General features: G+C 37.5%; 1 protein-coding gene across 1 annotated transcript; it reads right to left on the reverse strand.

Moving 5' to 3' along the window:
- Positions 1–7,816: 7,816 nt before the first annotated feature.
- Positions 7,817–16,776, reverse strand: DYDC1 (DPY30 domain containing 1). The gene is made up of 6 exons (XM_057365222.1): positions 16,705–16,776; positions 14,914–15,066; positions 14,701–14,811; positions 13,205–13,312; positions 12,204–12,296; positions 7,817–11,173 (listed from the first exon to the last, which is right to left on the reverse strand). Exons 2-6 carry the CDS (start codon positions 15,058–15,060, stop codon positions 11,114–11,116), a joined length of 519 nt encoding a protein of 172 aa, XP_057221205.1. The 5' UTR covers positions 15,061–15,066; positions 16,705–16,776; the 3' UTR covers positions 7,817–11,113.
- Positions 16,777–17,009: the final 233 nt, after the last annotated feature.

The raw sequence follows: 17,009 nt of genomic DNA on the forward strand, positions 1-17,009 counted from the left end.
CAGGAACCAAACACCTGCCAGAAGGCATTGGTGTACTGCAGCCTTGGGAAAACCCTGAAAATGAGTGACCAAATTGACAAAACGTTTTATGGAAGATTTTTATTGGTGGTGCTGATTCTCTGGAAATCAGCAGTTTCGCTTTTGCTGTTTACTATTAGTAGTCTGTATGATACAAATAATGTATTTCCAAGGAATTACTGCAGTCAGTCTTTTTTTCCTATTGGAAATAAGCAATAAATTATGCAAGCCTCATGAGGATATCCTTGAGAGCTTTTTGGTTGGTCGGTGAAAAGCCTTGACTTTGCCCATACATTTTGGCTGGGGGGARGTAGTAGTTTTCATTTGTTTTTAGATTTAATCTAAGAAAGATTTGTTAAGATGGGTTAATTTTCTTTGCATGAAGAAGGACAAACCTGATCAAAGCAACAGAGTTTGAACATCGGGAATTCAAGACTTGCTTCCCACCTGCTTCAAAACTCTCACCTCTATCTATTATTATCTGAAAATGAGAGTGGCTCAAGGCCTCTCAAATGTGCAGGTGTAGAATTTCACTGGTCTRTAAACATTCAGGGTAAAATAAATACTGCAGAGCAGAAAGAAAAGTGACTGCAAAAGGAAAGAAGGTGGTGTGTGCCCTGAGATGGGTGTTTATCACCCAGCATTTATTCTTTGTTATCACCTTTCTTCTTCTCTGGCCTGGACTATGGCACCCCCCGCACATAAAACATAACCARTTCAGCTCTTTCATTCCAGAGGGTTTTTATGACTTTTTGAGTAAATACCAATTCCAGCCAGAGCAATTTCTTGGTGTGAATCCTATGTAACTCATTCCACAATAACTGCAGCTTCAGAGAGATCCTCTGCTGTGTCTCCCATCTGTCATCCCTGCCATTCCCTAAGAAGTCTTTCCAGGTTCTTCCATTACTACTAACAGAGAAAATAATTGATTTTGGTTCTCTCCCCTGTACTTGTCYTTTTTGCATCTAATTCTCTGTTCTGACCCATCACTGAATCATAGAATGTTTAGSGTTGGACAGTCTCTACTCCAACCTTCTGCTCAAAGCAGGACCTTGAACAGGTTGCTCATGGCCATGTCCTAAAGTAACATGTGCCAGGCTTTATACATAAAGTGGCAGCTTTTAGTTTCTTAGGAAATAATTAAAGCTATACTGGGACTAAATTTGGCTTTCATTAAAATGTATCATGGTATTAATATCCCTGGGAGGCTCTTTTCTTTTGAACTAAGCAGAAATGAATACAAATTAATTTTCTGTTTGTTCACCTAAGAAAAGTACTAGCAGTTCATGTCTCAACCCCGAGATAATGATAAATTTAAAAGCCTCTTTTCTAATCAGTCTTCCTAAATAAGCCTTTGTTGTACCAGAAACAGTGCAAAAATAGCAAGATTAGTTAAAGTTTAAAGTTTTCCATTCACTGATTGGTTACTATTGCTTCATTTAAACAACATTAAACACTGGTATATAATTAGTTCTGCCTTTAGTCTTTGGCACTTTTCCTGTTTACATTATAAGCTCTGTAGAGCAATGCACAAGCGTTTATTTGTGCTACCTGCTTATGTGAAGGCCTGTTACAACAGAATTACTTAAAAAATGATGAGAGGGTAGAAGGAAAATAGACCCCTGTTCCATATTCGCCTCACATGAATAAAAGTTTGCAAATGTAGCAGTGTACTACAGACAGATTTAGCATTTTGCTCAGAAGCCATTATAGTCAATTTAATAAATTAATGTATTCATTGTTAAAGTTATGCTTTGGACAGGTATGGAAATGTCTTCAAAAGTCTTTAACCTTACAAAAAGCCATCTATATATTTTACTGGATGATTTTTCCAGTTGCTATGGTCAGTTGTTTGGCTAGGGAAAGATGGTCATCTGACATGTAACAAAGCACAACCCTTMATTTCTATTGCATGGGGTGTGAGCACAGATGAGATCCAAACACAGCCACAGTTCCTTTCTGGGGGAGTAGTTTGGCCTTCTTGCTGTTAATGAGGGTCTGATCACCTGCCCGGACTAAACCCCATTACAGCCATAGATCTGTATCTCAAAAACAATTTGACTAGGGAACTTCAGCTGGCTCCCAGCAGCTGTATGATCTTCTGCTCTCCCATGTCTCGTGACATTATTAGTGTCTATATGTAAACCATTAGGATTTCCTCAGGACCTTAGGAAACAGACTGATGCATTTAAACAGCTATTACCCAAGAGTTTTTGCTGCAGTGTTTCATACATGTTTACAGTACAGGTGGTCTTTGGACTTAGAAACAAATATTGACTTTAGTACATGAAGTCAGGTTTCAGAAACCTATCTGCTAGAACAGTTGTGGAATTCGTTAATTCTGGCTTCCTGACAAGGAACATTAGGTTAAATTCAGACACTTTTTTTCAAGATATAACGCCAGAAGATACTTGTCCTTCATGTGGTGTGAAAATGTAGTTACTTTTCTGGACCAAAACCTTTTACAAGTCTTCCCTATATGCATAGTGTATGTGAAACAATAACAAATATTTGAAGATGTACCTTTTCTGTGCTTGCAATGAAAACACTTACATACTTAAACTGCTTGATACAGGCAAACATCTACTCAAACACTCAGTACTAATCTAGTAAATAATGCACAACGTAATTTTACATGCATTTTGCATGACTGAAAATAACTACACAATGCTGTGAGCTCTAGAATTAGGCTTGTATGGCTATCAGGAGAAAAAGATACAGCACTCAACCAACATCCATTTTAGCCATGATTCCTATCCATGGTTATTAACAGTGTTTTCAGAAATTCTCCCACTATYACTGCTACAGAGCTCAAATGCTCAGTTGGTGCTGTGAGGTCTGCAGGAAACCCTTAAATAAATCAACAGGTCACATTTTTCAGAAAACCTCCAAGCTGACCTTGTTACTRCAGTTAATCAATTCTGGGAAGGTTGCCACTTAAATAGCAATTTCACATACTTCATCTGGGCAAATATATTAGCAACCAGCAAAGATTATTATCTTTCATCTGTGTCTGAAAGCTTTCACTGCAGCTGGTCATTTAGCAGTTGCAGATGAGCAAGTCTGAAATAAAATACAGCCAAAAATATTCTTCAATATCTGCCTAAACAGGGGATATCAGATAATGAATGGTGTATAACATCAGCTAACACCAGTATATAAATACTACCATGCAAAAATTCATATAGCAATCAAAACAGATCAATACTTTTCAGCTTCTATTCACAGACAGAATATGGAGTGGGAAATGGATCTCACCAAAAAATCTTTAGGCTTAGAGGCATAGTTGCCATCTCACAGTTTCATTAAGCTCCCCTTCCTCTTTTTTTTTTTTTTTTTCCCAAGTCCTTTGCCATAAAAAAAAAAACAAAAAGCTGAAGACTGGTGATGCATTACAGTGTTGCTTTGACCCTTGACAAGAACAATTTTCGCAATGAGAGATGTCAGGACTGAGAATGTTACATCTTACCTGTTGTATTAAAACATGAAAAATGACTCAAACAAACAAAAAAAAAAAACCCAAAACCTCCTGAATATGATGAGTATTTGCAATGTAAATTAAGATTATAAATTTCAAAATTCTATTCTTAAGGTTTAAGATCATTTTTTTTCATTTTTGCAATGGAGAGTATTCAAGTCATGCAAAAATCACAGTACTCCAGAAAGCGAACCAGTAACCCTAGATCAGCTCAAGGAAGTAGACACAGTTTTAGTTCTTTAAGTGAGAACTGATGCCTGCAGCTCTGGTAGGGAGGRAAAGAGAAGGACAAACCCATTCTCTTTACCATCTTAAACCCCACCCTACATAAATAGGCTGTTACCCACAGGTAACAGCTCATAGCTAAACATGTGGAGGAATTGCWCTTAGGGTATATCTTTATCTCTTTCTTCTACTCCAATATTTTCTTACCCCTTGATTATTTTCCTTTTTTTCCTCTTCCAGGTTTTCCTACTAATCCATTTAAGGAGCATCTTAATTTCCTACATTCATGCCAGTCACTGATTCTGTTTCTATGCAGAAGATTCTTTCCTGTTTCTGTGGTTGACAGCTTACAGGTTTCCTGCTACCGCTTCTTTCTTATGTCCACAATCAGTGTTGCTTGTAATTAAACACCAGTGTTGCCTTTGGCCTCTCAACAGTTTGATAAGTCAGCCAGAAAACAGAGATCAGAGCAGACCTGCCATAATCAAAACCTATCAACTATTCCTATTGACTCACAGAAGAAAAAGCATTTGACTCACACATATTAGAAGGTTTAGGTAGTGAAGCGAAACATCCCATTTGCTGCTGTGTAAAATTGGGATTGAAACTGGCACCCAGCATAAGCCACCTCCTTCCAGGTATCTTCTTTTTGGTGTTTTTAAAAATCCTGGCTACTGAGAAAACTAATGGCAAATTTATACTACAGCTTATTGTTAAATTCTTCCCTATGGCTACCAATGCCTTAGAATTGCAAGAGCAACAGTTAGACGTTGTGGAGAGGGTTGTTCCCTCTCCACCTCTGCACTACCATAAAACATGTCACTGGGATTCTGTAAGTATTTAGAGGCGAAGTCAGCAAGGTTATTTCAATGTGTAATTATTTTTAAGACACATATAGATATTCCCACGCAGTTGGCATGAATGTTTTACTAGGACTCAAGTGGGATTTCTGCCAGCAAATGCAGTAAGCACAGACCTGATCTCCTCAGAAACTAAAATATGAAATTCCTTTCCAGATTTTGAGTTCACAAATATTTGAACCTATTAAAAGCTACAGATTTCATTTTTATGGTGTTTATAACAATGAAATACTGTAAGCAATAAAAATTTATTTTACTTAAAACTAGGAATTTACTTATCCCACCAAACAAAGCAAAATTGAGAAAAGTCAATGGATCTCTTTCTAAAGGTTAGATGATCCTTTGATTTAAAGAAGTATATTGGTGTATTGATGCCATCTGCATGAGCTTACACACACAAAAGTGCCAACTTTCTTATAGTCACTAAATAATGAGAGAGTTGTAGCTCCTGGAGAGACTTTTGAAGAAACTGCACCAAAATAAAGAAGCCTGCCTTTACTCTGTCAAGAGACAGGCCAAATATATAGGCATAGAAATATATAGGTCTGGCTGTATTTCCTGATCTTTTTGTGCCATGCAAGGCTTGGGCAAAGTCACAGACAGATTCACACATTGTAACTATGCTGAGTTTCCAAGTGACAGTTTAAAAAAAAAAAAAAACTAGAAAAGTCACATAAGAAGGGTAAGGAGAAAACATGCTTGAGTTAACAGGAGCATACATGTCAGCAGTGGCCAAACCATTTATCCTAAAGATATTAAGAGAAAGGTACCTACAAACCCATGATCTTTTGAGATAAGGCAGTAGTCAGTGTCTCAGTATAGGGCTCTAGGATATGATCAGTCACAACTTTTGCACAGTTCATACTTATTGCCAAAAACCCTGACTCAATAGATTTAAAATAAAAGCAAATACTTAACCCAAGTTCAAGTGAGAGACAAAATACTGGYGCATTTTTGCTATAGGCTCCATTTACATACATATGCCCACTGAAGAAATGTTGAAGAACAGCTGTCTCAGAACTGTACCACAGTTCTAGCCCTAGAAATTTTCAGCTGTCAGTGCCTAAGGGTAACTTTTCAATGCAGCCTGGCTCACAATGAAACAAACAGATCCTGTTTCCAGGGTTACAATTATCAGCTAAATAAATAGCATTTTTTAAACTTATCTACWAAACACATCAGTGGCAAAACCGCAATTGCTTAAGATAATGAACCAAATACAGGTGTGTCTGTGTGCAGCCAGTCATTTCTGGAAGAAAGTACATCCAAGAGGTGGAGTAGAAACTAAGCAGAATGATTGGAGAAGCTTAACACACTCCCAGGAATGTGACTTGAAACAGAGCAAAAGAGAGCTGCAGTGCCCCTCTGTTGGAATGGGAATTATTTATTATCTGAATGTTTCCTCTCTCAAACCCTCCCCAMAACTAATCTCTTTTTATTTCTGCATCTGCCTTGCATACAGTTTGAGGCAATCRATTTTCTCCTGTTTTAATATTAAGTACATTAAAATTTTAGTAACTAGGAGATGGCTTCTCAGAGATAGAACTCATGTTCATRCTAGCTGAGAGATCAATCCTCCTATGATTTCAACCGTAGCTTTTTCAACAACTTCAGTGAGACCAAGGTTGAGATCCTTGGGAGACACCTTCATGCGCCAAAAAAGGGTTTGCCTCAGTTTTTTATTTTGAAACAAAACAACGCCAACTAGCTCTATAATAGAGCTGAAAATACAACTCAGTTCAGTAGGAAAAACAGACTAACCAAAATACTGCACAAGTCCAAACATACTTCCTCCTCCTCCCCCAGGAAAAGCCAATTTCTTATCTAGAATCTGCTAGACAACATCTAAATTATAGAGGAACCTCTGAATAAAATAATTTGCTGAATTGAAACACTAATTGGTTCTTGCATCAAACTAAGTCACATTTTTCACATTTACTTTCCCAAGATTATGGGAAGAAAAACCCAAAACTTTTATTATAGCAACTTCTATTGAGATACATGAAGGACATGGGGAAAAAATGGCAGAATCTCCTTGTAGAATTGTAGAGTTCATTAAAAAATTCTTAAACCTTTTAAGTGACCTTGGAGAAGCTAGAATTATGTGGATAACTTTGGTGTGATATGCCTAAATATAATTTTTTATTTCTAAACCAAATGCAAGCTGCAATCATTTAAATGTACATTGAAATTTTAAATTGCACTGGATGCAAACCAAAGGGGGAAAATTTTGACTTTTAATGAAGCATATATTTGTAGCAGTACAGAAAAATCAATAAAGCCTTTGTACCAGATAACTCATAAAAGATTAATCAACAAGAACCTAATGGCAAACTTCTCAGCTTATTACATTACTTGACAGTATGAATGTGCATTTACTTTCGGGTGATAAAACAGACATGYCCAATATTAATAACAAAATGGTTTCAATTTTTGGCCATTGATTTTGGATGTCCCTCAACTAAAGAAAAAATGGAGCACACAGCATCTTTGGACAGCCTCTAATGAATGTCATTCGTCATTATGTACTATCTTTTAATTTGTTTAAAATAAACAATAGTATAGTTTCCAAAAATTCTGATCTAAGTCAAAYACTGATTTTGGTTAATGATAGTGATTCTATGAGGTACAAGTTAACAGGAAAGACCCACAGTATTGAAGTTGCAAATACATCTGAGAACTCTCAAATTCCAGCAATGATTCATCTTCTTAAAAAGTCTATGGCAGCTCAATAAAATGAAAGAAAGGCCAGATAGAGGATGGWGTCATTACTATTAGCCCAAAATCTATATAAATGCTGATAATAGCACAACTTCTTCCAGTGTATGCATTACAACAAATGCACAAGTATAAAGCACAATGACTGCATGAAGGTCTGTAATGGTAGTGCCAGAAAACAAACAAAAGTAAAAAAACAAATATACCCCCCCAACAAAAAAGAGCCAAACAAAAAAAAAAAATCAAAAACCCCAACACCTCAAAAACAAAACCAAAAAAAGCAGACTGTACTGGTAAGATATTTTAAAAAGTACCAGTCCTTATCAGCAAATAACAGGTTTAGACTCTTTTCTAGCTGTAGTCAATAGACAACACTGCTCTTTTTCTAACCTAAGTACAGGAAAAGCTTYAAAGAAGTAAAGTAATTAATAGCTGACTTCAAATATGAGTAAACTGTATTAGCAAAGTCCAGAGGAATTCAATTTTACATTTAATCCAGACTAATTCATCTGGCTCCCATTACTATTAGCAAATTACTGTATAAAGCTTTTGCTTACAAAAAGATAAGTTAGTTCCTTTAGACTATGAAGGAAAACCATTCATCATAAAGGGGACTGCAAACTTAATAAAATCTATTCTACTAAAAGATAACATCAAAATGTGCTTGCTGCAACATGTAGTTCTCCATGCAAGAGAAGGTTCTCACACTGCAGAGCTGAGTTTTCACCTCTGTGAGCAGACTGATAGTTAATCTGAATAGTTTTATCCTATTCTGGGCTTCATATCTGTTTTCATCCTTATGCTTCAGTATTGCTGGAATGAGAACAGCTGTGAATGGGCATGCTACTATCAGCATGTTCTCTGAAGGATCTGCACATGGCCTGATAGCAGCCTAAACAAGACTGCTCTTACTCTGAAGAAAGGAAAAATGAYGATTTCATAAATCTTCTGTCAATATTTAGCACTTTATTTTCAGTGACAGTTTCCATCATCTGTCTCTGAATTCTATCTTCTTCATTCCATAAACATGTATTCAAAGGGAGTGTAAGCTGCAGATGAAGTTACATTTAGTAATCACGATTTTTTTTTCCCAACATACAACTTCATATTTTATGCAGAGGTGAGTTGTGTTAACATTTCTGAAATCACATAATGGGCAGTAGCTAAAACAGTCATGTGCTCTACTCCTGTTCCAGGCTCTAGCTGCTATRGTGCAAAGAAGGTGAAAATTCAGAAAGAGAGGGCAACAATTATTTTAAGCTGCCTTAATTTCTCTTCAGGTTTAGACAACCAAAGAGAAGTCATCTTTATTGTGAACCACATTTCCAAGCTACCTACAGGGAGGTTTGCACCTTAAGAAAGCATTGAGCCAAGAACTGTTTACCTCTTRTCCCATATCCAAGAATTACTATAAAGCTGTAGAAGGAGAATAATGCCCCAGTTCTGTGCACATCAAATCCTGAAAAAAATGCTAAGTCCTATAGATGACATTTTAATAACAAATGTTTTCTGTAACTAACAATAAAGAAACAGGTAAATTGGAATCTACCRCTTTATTTTGACCCTTGCTAAGTAATTTTCTGATAAAATTTTCCATCCATAACTTCCTCTCTAGAAAAAAAGTAAGGAAAAAGGACTGCAGGATCACAAAGAAAAAGGTCATAGCTAAAAACAAACTGAAACAAAATTACAAACAAAAGTTGTAGTTTTCATGGGATTTAACTGACAGATTCCCCAGTGTGTTTATTTAGGATGCACTCTAGTGGACACACATAACAAAATCAAAGATACAAATAGTATGAAAAGATAAAAAAAGAAAAGCAACATGTCATTAGAATTACTTTCTAGTATGTTTTAAAATAGTCTTACATTTTGAAGGCTGTATGAAGGCTGAAATTTTCATAGTCCATATAATTGGATTTGAAAAACAAAGGGACATGAGCTACAAATTTTTGAAAATGTTAATCTAAATATTGAGAATCAGTTATTCATACTGGGTCAGAAAAGCAACTCTGTTTATGCAGTTACTCCATCCCTTTGAGAATGGCATGAGGAGCTGCTGCACACACAGCGCTAACAGGTGTAATTAGAACTGTGGTATTAAAGTGTGTCCTTAAAATGGTTCTATTGTAACTGTTACTAATAAATAAAATCAAACTGTGACAAAATCTGTTTACTGGAATATCAGCCACAAGGGTGTATTCATGCCACAGGAAAGGTTCTTGACTTGCATAGAAAATGCAAACCCTTACCAATCAGAATAAATGTAGACAGCAAAGCCGGACCACCTTGTCACAAAAGGAGTTCTGTTTTTCCTTGCTCCAAAAGTTACACAGACATTTCTAAGTATTTATACCTGGTAAGTGACATTTTCCTCTTTTGATTTTCCTCTTTTGCTCATATAAGAYATAGTTATTAACAGCATCCAAAAAGTAATGTAGCAATGAAATGGGCACAGGATTTTTTAAATAAAAGTACTTTAAAGGAAAAAAAACAATATATTGCTACACAAAAAATCAATAGTGCTCACATTTTTAAAAATTTATAAGATTATTCTTAGTTTGAACTATGTGACCAAAGCAAGTTATTCAGAGCAGGAAAACATTTATTATGTGATTGACCTTTGTCTGTTGGGTGTATAGATATTTTTAATAGTTTGCCAAGGACACCAAACCCCTTACAGTAAGCAACAGTATAGAAAAATTGAAGTSAAATTATCACAAAAATCTCTTTTGTCTCAAAACGGAAGGATGCAGTAAATGCATTAACTCTGATTTTGTAATAAAAAATATTTTCATTACACAATATTGGCAATGAMCAACTAATCTGTGGTAGAAGACAGACACAAAAGCACATTTTATTGAGGGAGTGCAGGATTTCTTAATGTTGATGTCTTTCCACTTAAAATGAACAGACACAGAATGTTCTTGACAACCTACACCAAGATACCAGTGATTACAAATATCTGTTCTTACAAAAATTAATCCTTATTTTAGGATTATAAAACTTGGTTTTACAGATAACAATGGATCAAGCTAAATGTTTTTCTAAATTTTTAGAAGAGAAGTTGTGACAAATAATGGTATTTAGTAGACAACATAGATTTCATTTGTTAATTTTAATGCAAGAAAAATTCAGAAAAGACTAATCAAAACTGATAGGTGGACACTTGCAGCTCACCTAGTACCACACARTACCCAAAAAAAGATCTAATGAAGCCTAGAACAGATGCCTGGTGTTACAAAGACTTCCTCATGACTTCAAAGAGACAAGATCTTCTAGTACATACTGAGTCAGAGTTAAATTTAYCTCTTCCAAATACATTTGGAAAATCTTCTGATTGGATTTTTGCACCAAGTTTGATGTCCAGAACACTCTCTCCATCTTTTAATCTGTCAAGCATTCCCTTTTTCTATCAGAAATCATTCAAATTCTTGGCAAAATAATTTTTAGTAGTATTTCATTCTTTTAATATTGATGCAAATTATCACATTGTAGCATCTATCCTCAAATAACATTGACACATTCGTTGTATTTGTATTTATTAAGGTTACTTCAATATGCACTAAGTCGAAAATATATTTGCTGCTTTCATTTCAATTGCAGTTTTCTTTCCCCAAGTCAGCCATGCTTGGCAAAGGTTTAAGAACAAAAAGGAAGAATCAGTGTCAGAATTAACAGACTTTATATAAACACCTTGAAAACAGACACTGGAGAAACAGKTATGTAAATCAGTTCTATTTATAAAATACATAAATCAAAATACTACAGGATCAGCAAGTAATGAGTAGAAAATATATTTACTGCTTTCAGGTCAGCTGGGACTTTCTTCTTCTTCTGCTTCTTCTGTTCCTGTTGTGGGATCTGTTTGACTCTGAAAAACAGCAGAATTGTTATCTAATGTAAGTCTATCCCTTACCAGCATTCATCGAAATTTGTAAACAGGAAAAAACTGCCCATGATAAACAAGTTGGTACTTATCAGTATAATAATATATTCTTCCATTCAGTGAAATACAATCAATGTCATCAGACTTTTATTATAAAATCCAGGGAATTTGGAAGAAGAATTGTGATTCTGAAGGCAGAATCAATAGTACAAGCCTATATACCTTATTTTATCAATCTGCTCTTAATTTGTAGCAAGGATATTACTGCAAAACCTGAAACAACATTGCCAATGTAACCTACACTCCTTTAGGCATGAAAACTTGGAAGATGGCACATGTACAAGAAGGTACACATTACTCATTTTCACTTCTGGTTTTGCAATTTGCTTTTTAAAGAACTCATAAAGTTTTCCTGAAGCCTCAAGAATATTTTTAACATGTAATTATCACAAAGTTATAAAAATTGGGGCTATACGAGATGTTACATACTCATCTGATTTACCTCAGTGGAAAAAACACCTGTGAAAACATGACTTTAAGAATAGTCATAAGTATTTTCCTAAGTCTATTCAGAGAACACTTATAAAACAGGCTGTCATTCAAGTAACTTTATGTATAAAGCATATTAATATCACAATATAAATTTATAATTCTTCTGGAATTATACTACTGGTACCAGAAATAAAGTGATTTAATACATGTTTCATGAAACTGTTCACATGGCACACAAAGGTTCACCTCCACCCTGAGTATATTCATGCCTTAATCAYTAATGTATCTGAATACAAAAGAGTGTTTTAAATCTTGAGGATTTAGTCAGTAAACACCACAGAGTCTTTTAGAATGGCTTAACTTCTACCAGAGTGCAGCTATGGGCAGTTTGGAGGTTGTGGCTAAAATACTATCTCTTTAAAAAAAGAGGAGAGCCACCAACAATTTTAACCTTTTGACAGACCAGCACAGAAAAGCAAATCTGTAAGAATCAATCATATATAATCTTTTTTAAAATACTTACTTCAAGCTCTTCATTCTCATCTGGCTCCTCATCTCTGGATTCACTAGGTGTTTCAGGTCTATCTGTATCTTCAGCTATTGCGTTTTCATTTTCCTGTGGTAATGAAAGTCAGTTTTCAGTTAAAATATCCCATAAAATACCATGAAATCATATTTCAGGTGTGTAAAATGACATTGGATATTAATATAAAGAGAATACTTTAAATAAGTGCTATACAAATTTAGTAGTATGGGAATATGGTCTTTGCATGCTTAACCCTGTTTTTGTTTTTGCTTAATTAACAGCAATTTTAGTTTAAATTTTGTAATGAGTAYCTACTCATTTTTTCTGTCACCTTCATACTCTCATCTTAGTACAATTATGTTTTGTCAGTATTTTAATGAGTGCTCTAAAAACTTAAATATTTCTGAAATAATATGTGTTCCACATAAATTTAAGAAATACAYACTTTTAAAAGCTTTAGGGAGATAAACACGCCAATTATCCATGCATGTTTTTACTGAAGCAGCACTAAAAGGTGATATACATGGATATCTCTATACACACTCTTCTGTTAATGCAAATTCCCATGCACCAGGAAGATATCAGAATCAAGAGGCATTGCAATTCCAAACCACAGCTCCTTTTCCAGGTACAGTAAATGGACTTTATGCTAACACCCTGTAAAACATTACTGTCTTGATGCTTGAATTAAACATGTTTCTTTTATAAAACTTTCCAATAAATAGCATCAAGGAATGTGGAAGCACAAGCTTAGGTGACCTTATGCTAGATTTTTGCAATAAATTTATGTTCTGTTTTGACCAAAATTTAAGTATAAAACCCAGACTGCAGAAGCCATGTGTTAGGCATTTTCCCCCATCTACACTCTTGTTTCTTTAATTATGTGTAAGTTAAACACCCGTGGGTTTTTGCTTTGTGTTTTGTAACTGATGCCTGCATCTGGAAAAAAAGGCTGATTAATGATATTTTCAAACCACCAACTAAGCATTGGCTTATACCTCTTGATCTTCCTCATGGGACTGCATTTCATCTTCTTCATTCTGTGCTTCCAACTCCTCACGCTGTTTTTGCAACTCCAACTCTGCACGTTCTCTTTCCAACTGAGCCTGTAATCAGTTTAAGAAAGGAAAAATTAGAAAGAAAAAATAACCYACATTCATCTTTTCCACCACATTGCTTACAATGTATTTCACAATTGAAATCATAAATAAAAAGTAAGCATAAAACATAACTGCTATGTTAGATTAATAACRAAGTCTTTTCAGTCTCATCTGGCTCAACACTTTAAAAGTTTTGAGATTCCTGTGGATAAAAAGGCTTTGCTACCAAAAGGAAGAAGAAACAGCCAATTGAATTTAGTGTACACACTTAGATACTGTCTTATTGCACATCCTCTTTATCAGTTCTGTATTAGTTATCTCCTATCCTTTGGATTAAGTTCTTTGATACTTTGTGTAATATCTAGCATAGATGGATGAATCAATATAGAATCAAATATATAGAAAAAAWTTGCTAGCACTGTCATTAACATTAATCATTCCCAGCAGCAACCTTTAGTATTTACAATTGAAAAAATCCAATAGGAAGTGCTTAATAATTGTGAACATAAGTCCTGTTACATCAAAACTTCAGAAACTGCATCAAGAACATTAGAGAATACTGTTTGCTCTTGCATTTTATGAGCACTTACAACTATGGTCATAGTTTTCTATTCCTTTTTGGCACATAAAACCAAGAGTTACCTCAGTATTTTACTACAGCCAAAACTGTGAGTAAGGTTAAAAAAATGCATCTAATGTGAGTATTATTAAACATCTTTCCCACAACTTGCATGAAATTATTTATTTAATTCTCTGTGAATTATCTCTAGACACAATCTCATTATTTTCACTTGCTATTTTACATCACTCATGAAACCCTTAAGCAAATTACTTGTGGTCTACAAAYTGATAAATTCCAAATTTTAAAACTGCAAGTAAAATGAAATAAATGCATCTAACAATAGAACTGGGCTTAATATAACCAACATAAATTTAAAAATTTAAGCTTTTGGTTTTAACATCATGGAAGTCAGCCACACAAAAAAAATCCTGTGAGATGACGACAACATCACCACAGCAACACTGAGGTTGTTATGCACATGAACAAGTTCCCATGGCTCCTTCATAAAGAATAGCTAGAAAGATAGGTATTGTATTTATTTCTCATATAAGCCCAAACAGTATTTTCAGTTGCCTCTTGCATAAATTTTAAATTGGTTGCTTTTTATCTTATTACCCTTCATTTTAAAACAACATTTTACTGCATAGTACATAGGTTCTCCTATCCACATGCTGACTAATAATTTCAGTTACTCAGAAAAGTGAGATTAGAATACTTGTGTTATGCCACCTTTATCAAAATCATTATAAAGATATTAGAAGCATACAAAAAACTCCAAGATGCCACAGCACTACATGCTACTTAGAAYTATCTATTATTAAATATTGCTAACCTGACGTTCTTCTTCAAGTCTCCGTTGCTCTTCTTCCTGTCTTCTTAATATTTCAAGTTCTGCTAGAGCTGCCTCCCGTTCTTGTTCCAGCTCAGCTCTCTCCAGCATTCTCTATTTCAGAGGTAACACAGAATCAATTAGACACAAAAATGAAAGATATATTAAACAGCATCAATTACATTATAGCAATTTTTTTGCTTAAGTTGGAGCCACCTGTTTTTCTTCATCTAACTTTCTCCTGTAATTGTAAATCCAGCGTGCAAGATACTCTATTGGATCTGCTGGCTGATGCTCTACAACCTCTGCCAGTCCCTTCTTCAAGCAAGTTCCCAGGCATTCCTTCAGATACTCAGATGCCATCCAAATCTACTGACAATAAACACACATATTAGACGTCAGTGTCAGAATTAAGTTAGGGGGTTTAAAAATTCTTGCTTCAGATGACAAACACTGAATATGACATTACTTTTTATTAAGCTTTCAATTCATACGGGAAAGTTATTTAATAGTGCTTTAGTTCTTAAAAGCTCCAGTGACAGGGACAAAGCACTGAACAAAAAAAGTGTCTAACCCCCTCCACTACGCTCCAGGTGGGGCGGGCCCGCTCCTTATCCCTACGCCTGGTGCTGGGATTTCCCGGCCGGGCCCGGGAAATTACCCTGCCTCGCTTCGTAGACAGGCACCAGCACCGGGCACTGTCGCTGCCCTGCTCCTGGCACCGCGGGGCCGTGCTATCAGCACTCGCCTTGCCGCGGAGAGCAGCCCCGCTCCGGCTCCTTCCCGCTAGCAGCTCCCGCAGCCGCAGACGGCAGCTCCCGGCCTGTCCCGCTCCTGCCCCGGCCCGYGGCTGCTGCGGCACCGCCCGGACGCGCGGGGTTACCCCGCAACAGCGCCGCCAACGCAGCGGGCCCGCAGGAGGCACGGGAGGGATAGAGCGCCTGAGCGGAACAGTCGCCCATGGCACAGAACTGGGAGGAGCGGCCGASACCTCAGAGGGTTGTGTGGCGCTTGAGAGAGACCTCGGCTAGAGAGATGGGCAGAGAAGAGCCTGAAATTCAGTAAGAGCAAACGCAGGGCTGTGGACATGGGGAATGATTACTCTGAGTGCCGGTACAAGTTGATAACTCAGCTGCTGGAAAGAAGCTCTGCGGAGAAGGACCTGAGGGTCCTGGTGGACAACAAGCTGTCCCTGACTAAGCCGTGCCTGTGTGACCAGGAAGGCCGGTGGTGCTGTGGGATGTGTTAGGAAGAGCATTTCCAGCAGGTCCGGGAAGTGATCCTGCCCTCTACTCAGTCCTGGTGAGGCTCTGCCTGCAGTGCTGTGTCCAGTTCTGGGCTCCCCAACACGGCAGATACATGGAACTCCTGGAGCAGGTGCGGCAGAGGGCTGTGAAGATGATTAAGGGACTGGAGCATTTTTCTTACATGGAAAGGCTGAGACGACTGGGCCCGTTCAGCCCTGAGAAGAGATGATTGATAAGGGACCTCATTAATGTGTATAAATATCTAAAGGGGAGGTGCCAAGAGGATGGAGCCAAGGCCCACTCCGTGGTGCCAACCACCAGGACACCGACAATGGGCAGAAACTGATGCACAGCAAGTTCCAGTCTAAACAGAGGCAGAACTGTTACCACTAGAACAGATTGCCGAGAGAGGTTCTGGGATCTGCCCCTCTGGAGAAGTTAAAGAACTAACTGGATGCAGTTCTGTGCAATGTGCTCTAAGATGACCCTGCTTAATCAGGGAGGATGGACCCGATGACCCACTGTGATCCTTTCTGACTGTTTYAATGCCATCTCTCTGTGAGCAATTTCTTCTCACAAGAGACAAGATCTTTTCTCCTCCCTGCCGAACTCCTTGGCTGACATTCACCTCAAATGTGTCCAGTTGTTTGTTTTACCGTCAGCTTCTAATCGGGTATTAAAAAAACCCTGTGAACAACTGCAGCTGGAAGAAATAACTCCGCGTGTTTATTCATTGCGAGGCTTAAGTGCCAGCACTCACTTGGTCGTTCCCTGGCAGAGATGGAAGGAAGCAGAACTGTTTCCCTGTAGGAAAGGCAGCTGGCGGAGGTGCTGTGAGGGGCCGGCTGCAGCAGCCTGTGGGGATGGAAGGCAGGCCGCGGGCCGCTCCGGCCGGGCGGTGTCGCTGGCTCCCCGCGATCGCTTCCCTCAGTGCCGCTCCGGCCGGGCGGTGTCGCTGGCTCCCCGCGATCGCTCCCCTCAGTGCCGCTCCGGCCGGGCGGTGTCGCTGGCGCCCCGCGATCGCTCCCCTCAGTGCCGCTCCGGCCGGGCGGTGTCGCTGGCGCC

Source organism: Malurus melanocephalus, unplaced genomic scaffold (genome assembly GCF_030028575.1).
Source record: "Malurus melanocephalus ecotype Western Australia unplaced genomic scaffold, MMel_1.1 scaffold_49, whole genome shotgun sequence".
In the NCBI taxonomy this organism is placed as follows: domain Eukaryota; kingdom Metazoa; phylum Chordata; class Aves; order Passeriformes; family Maluridae; genus Malurus; species Malurus melanocephalus.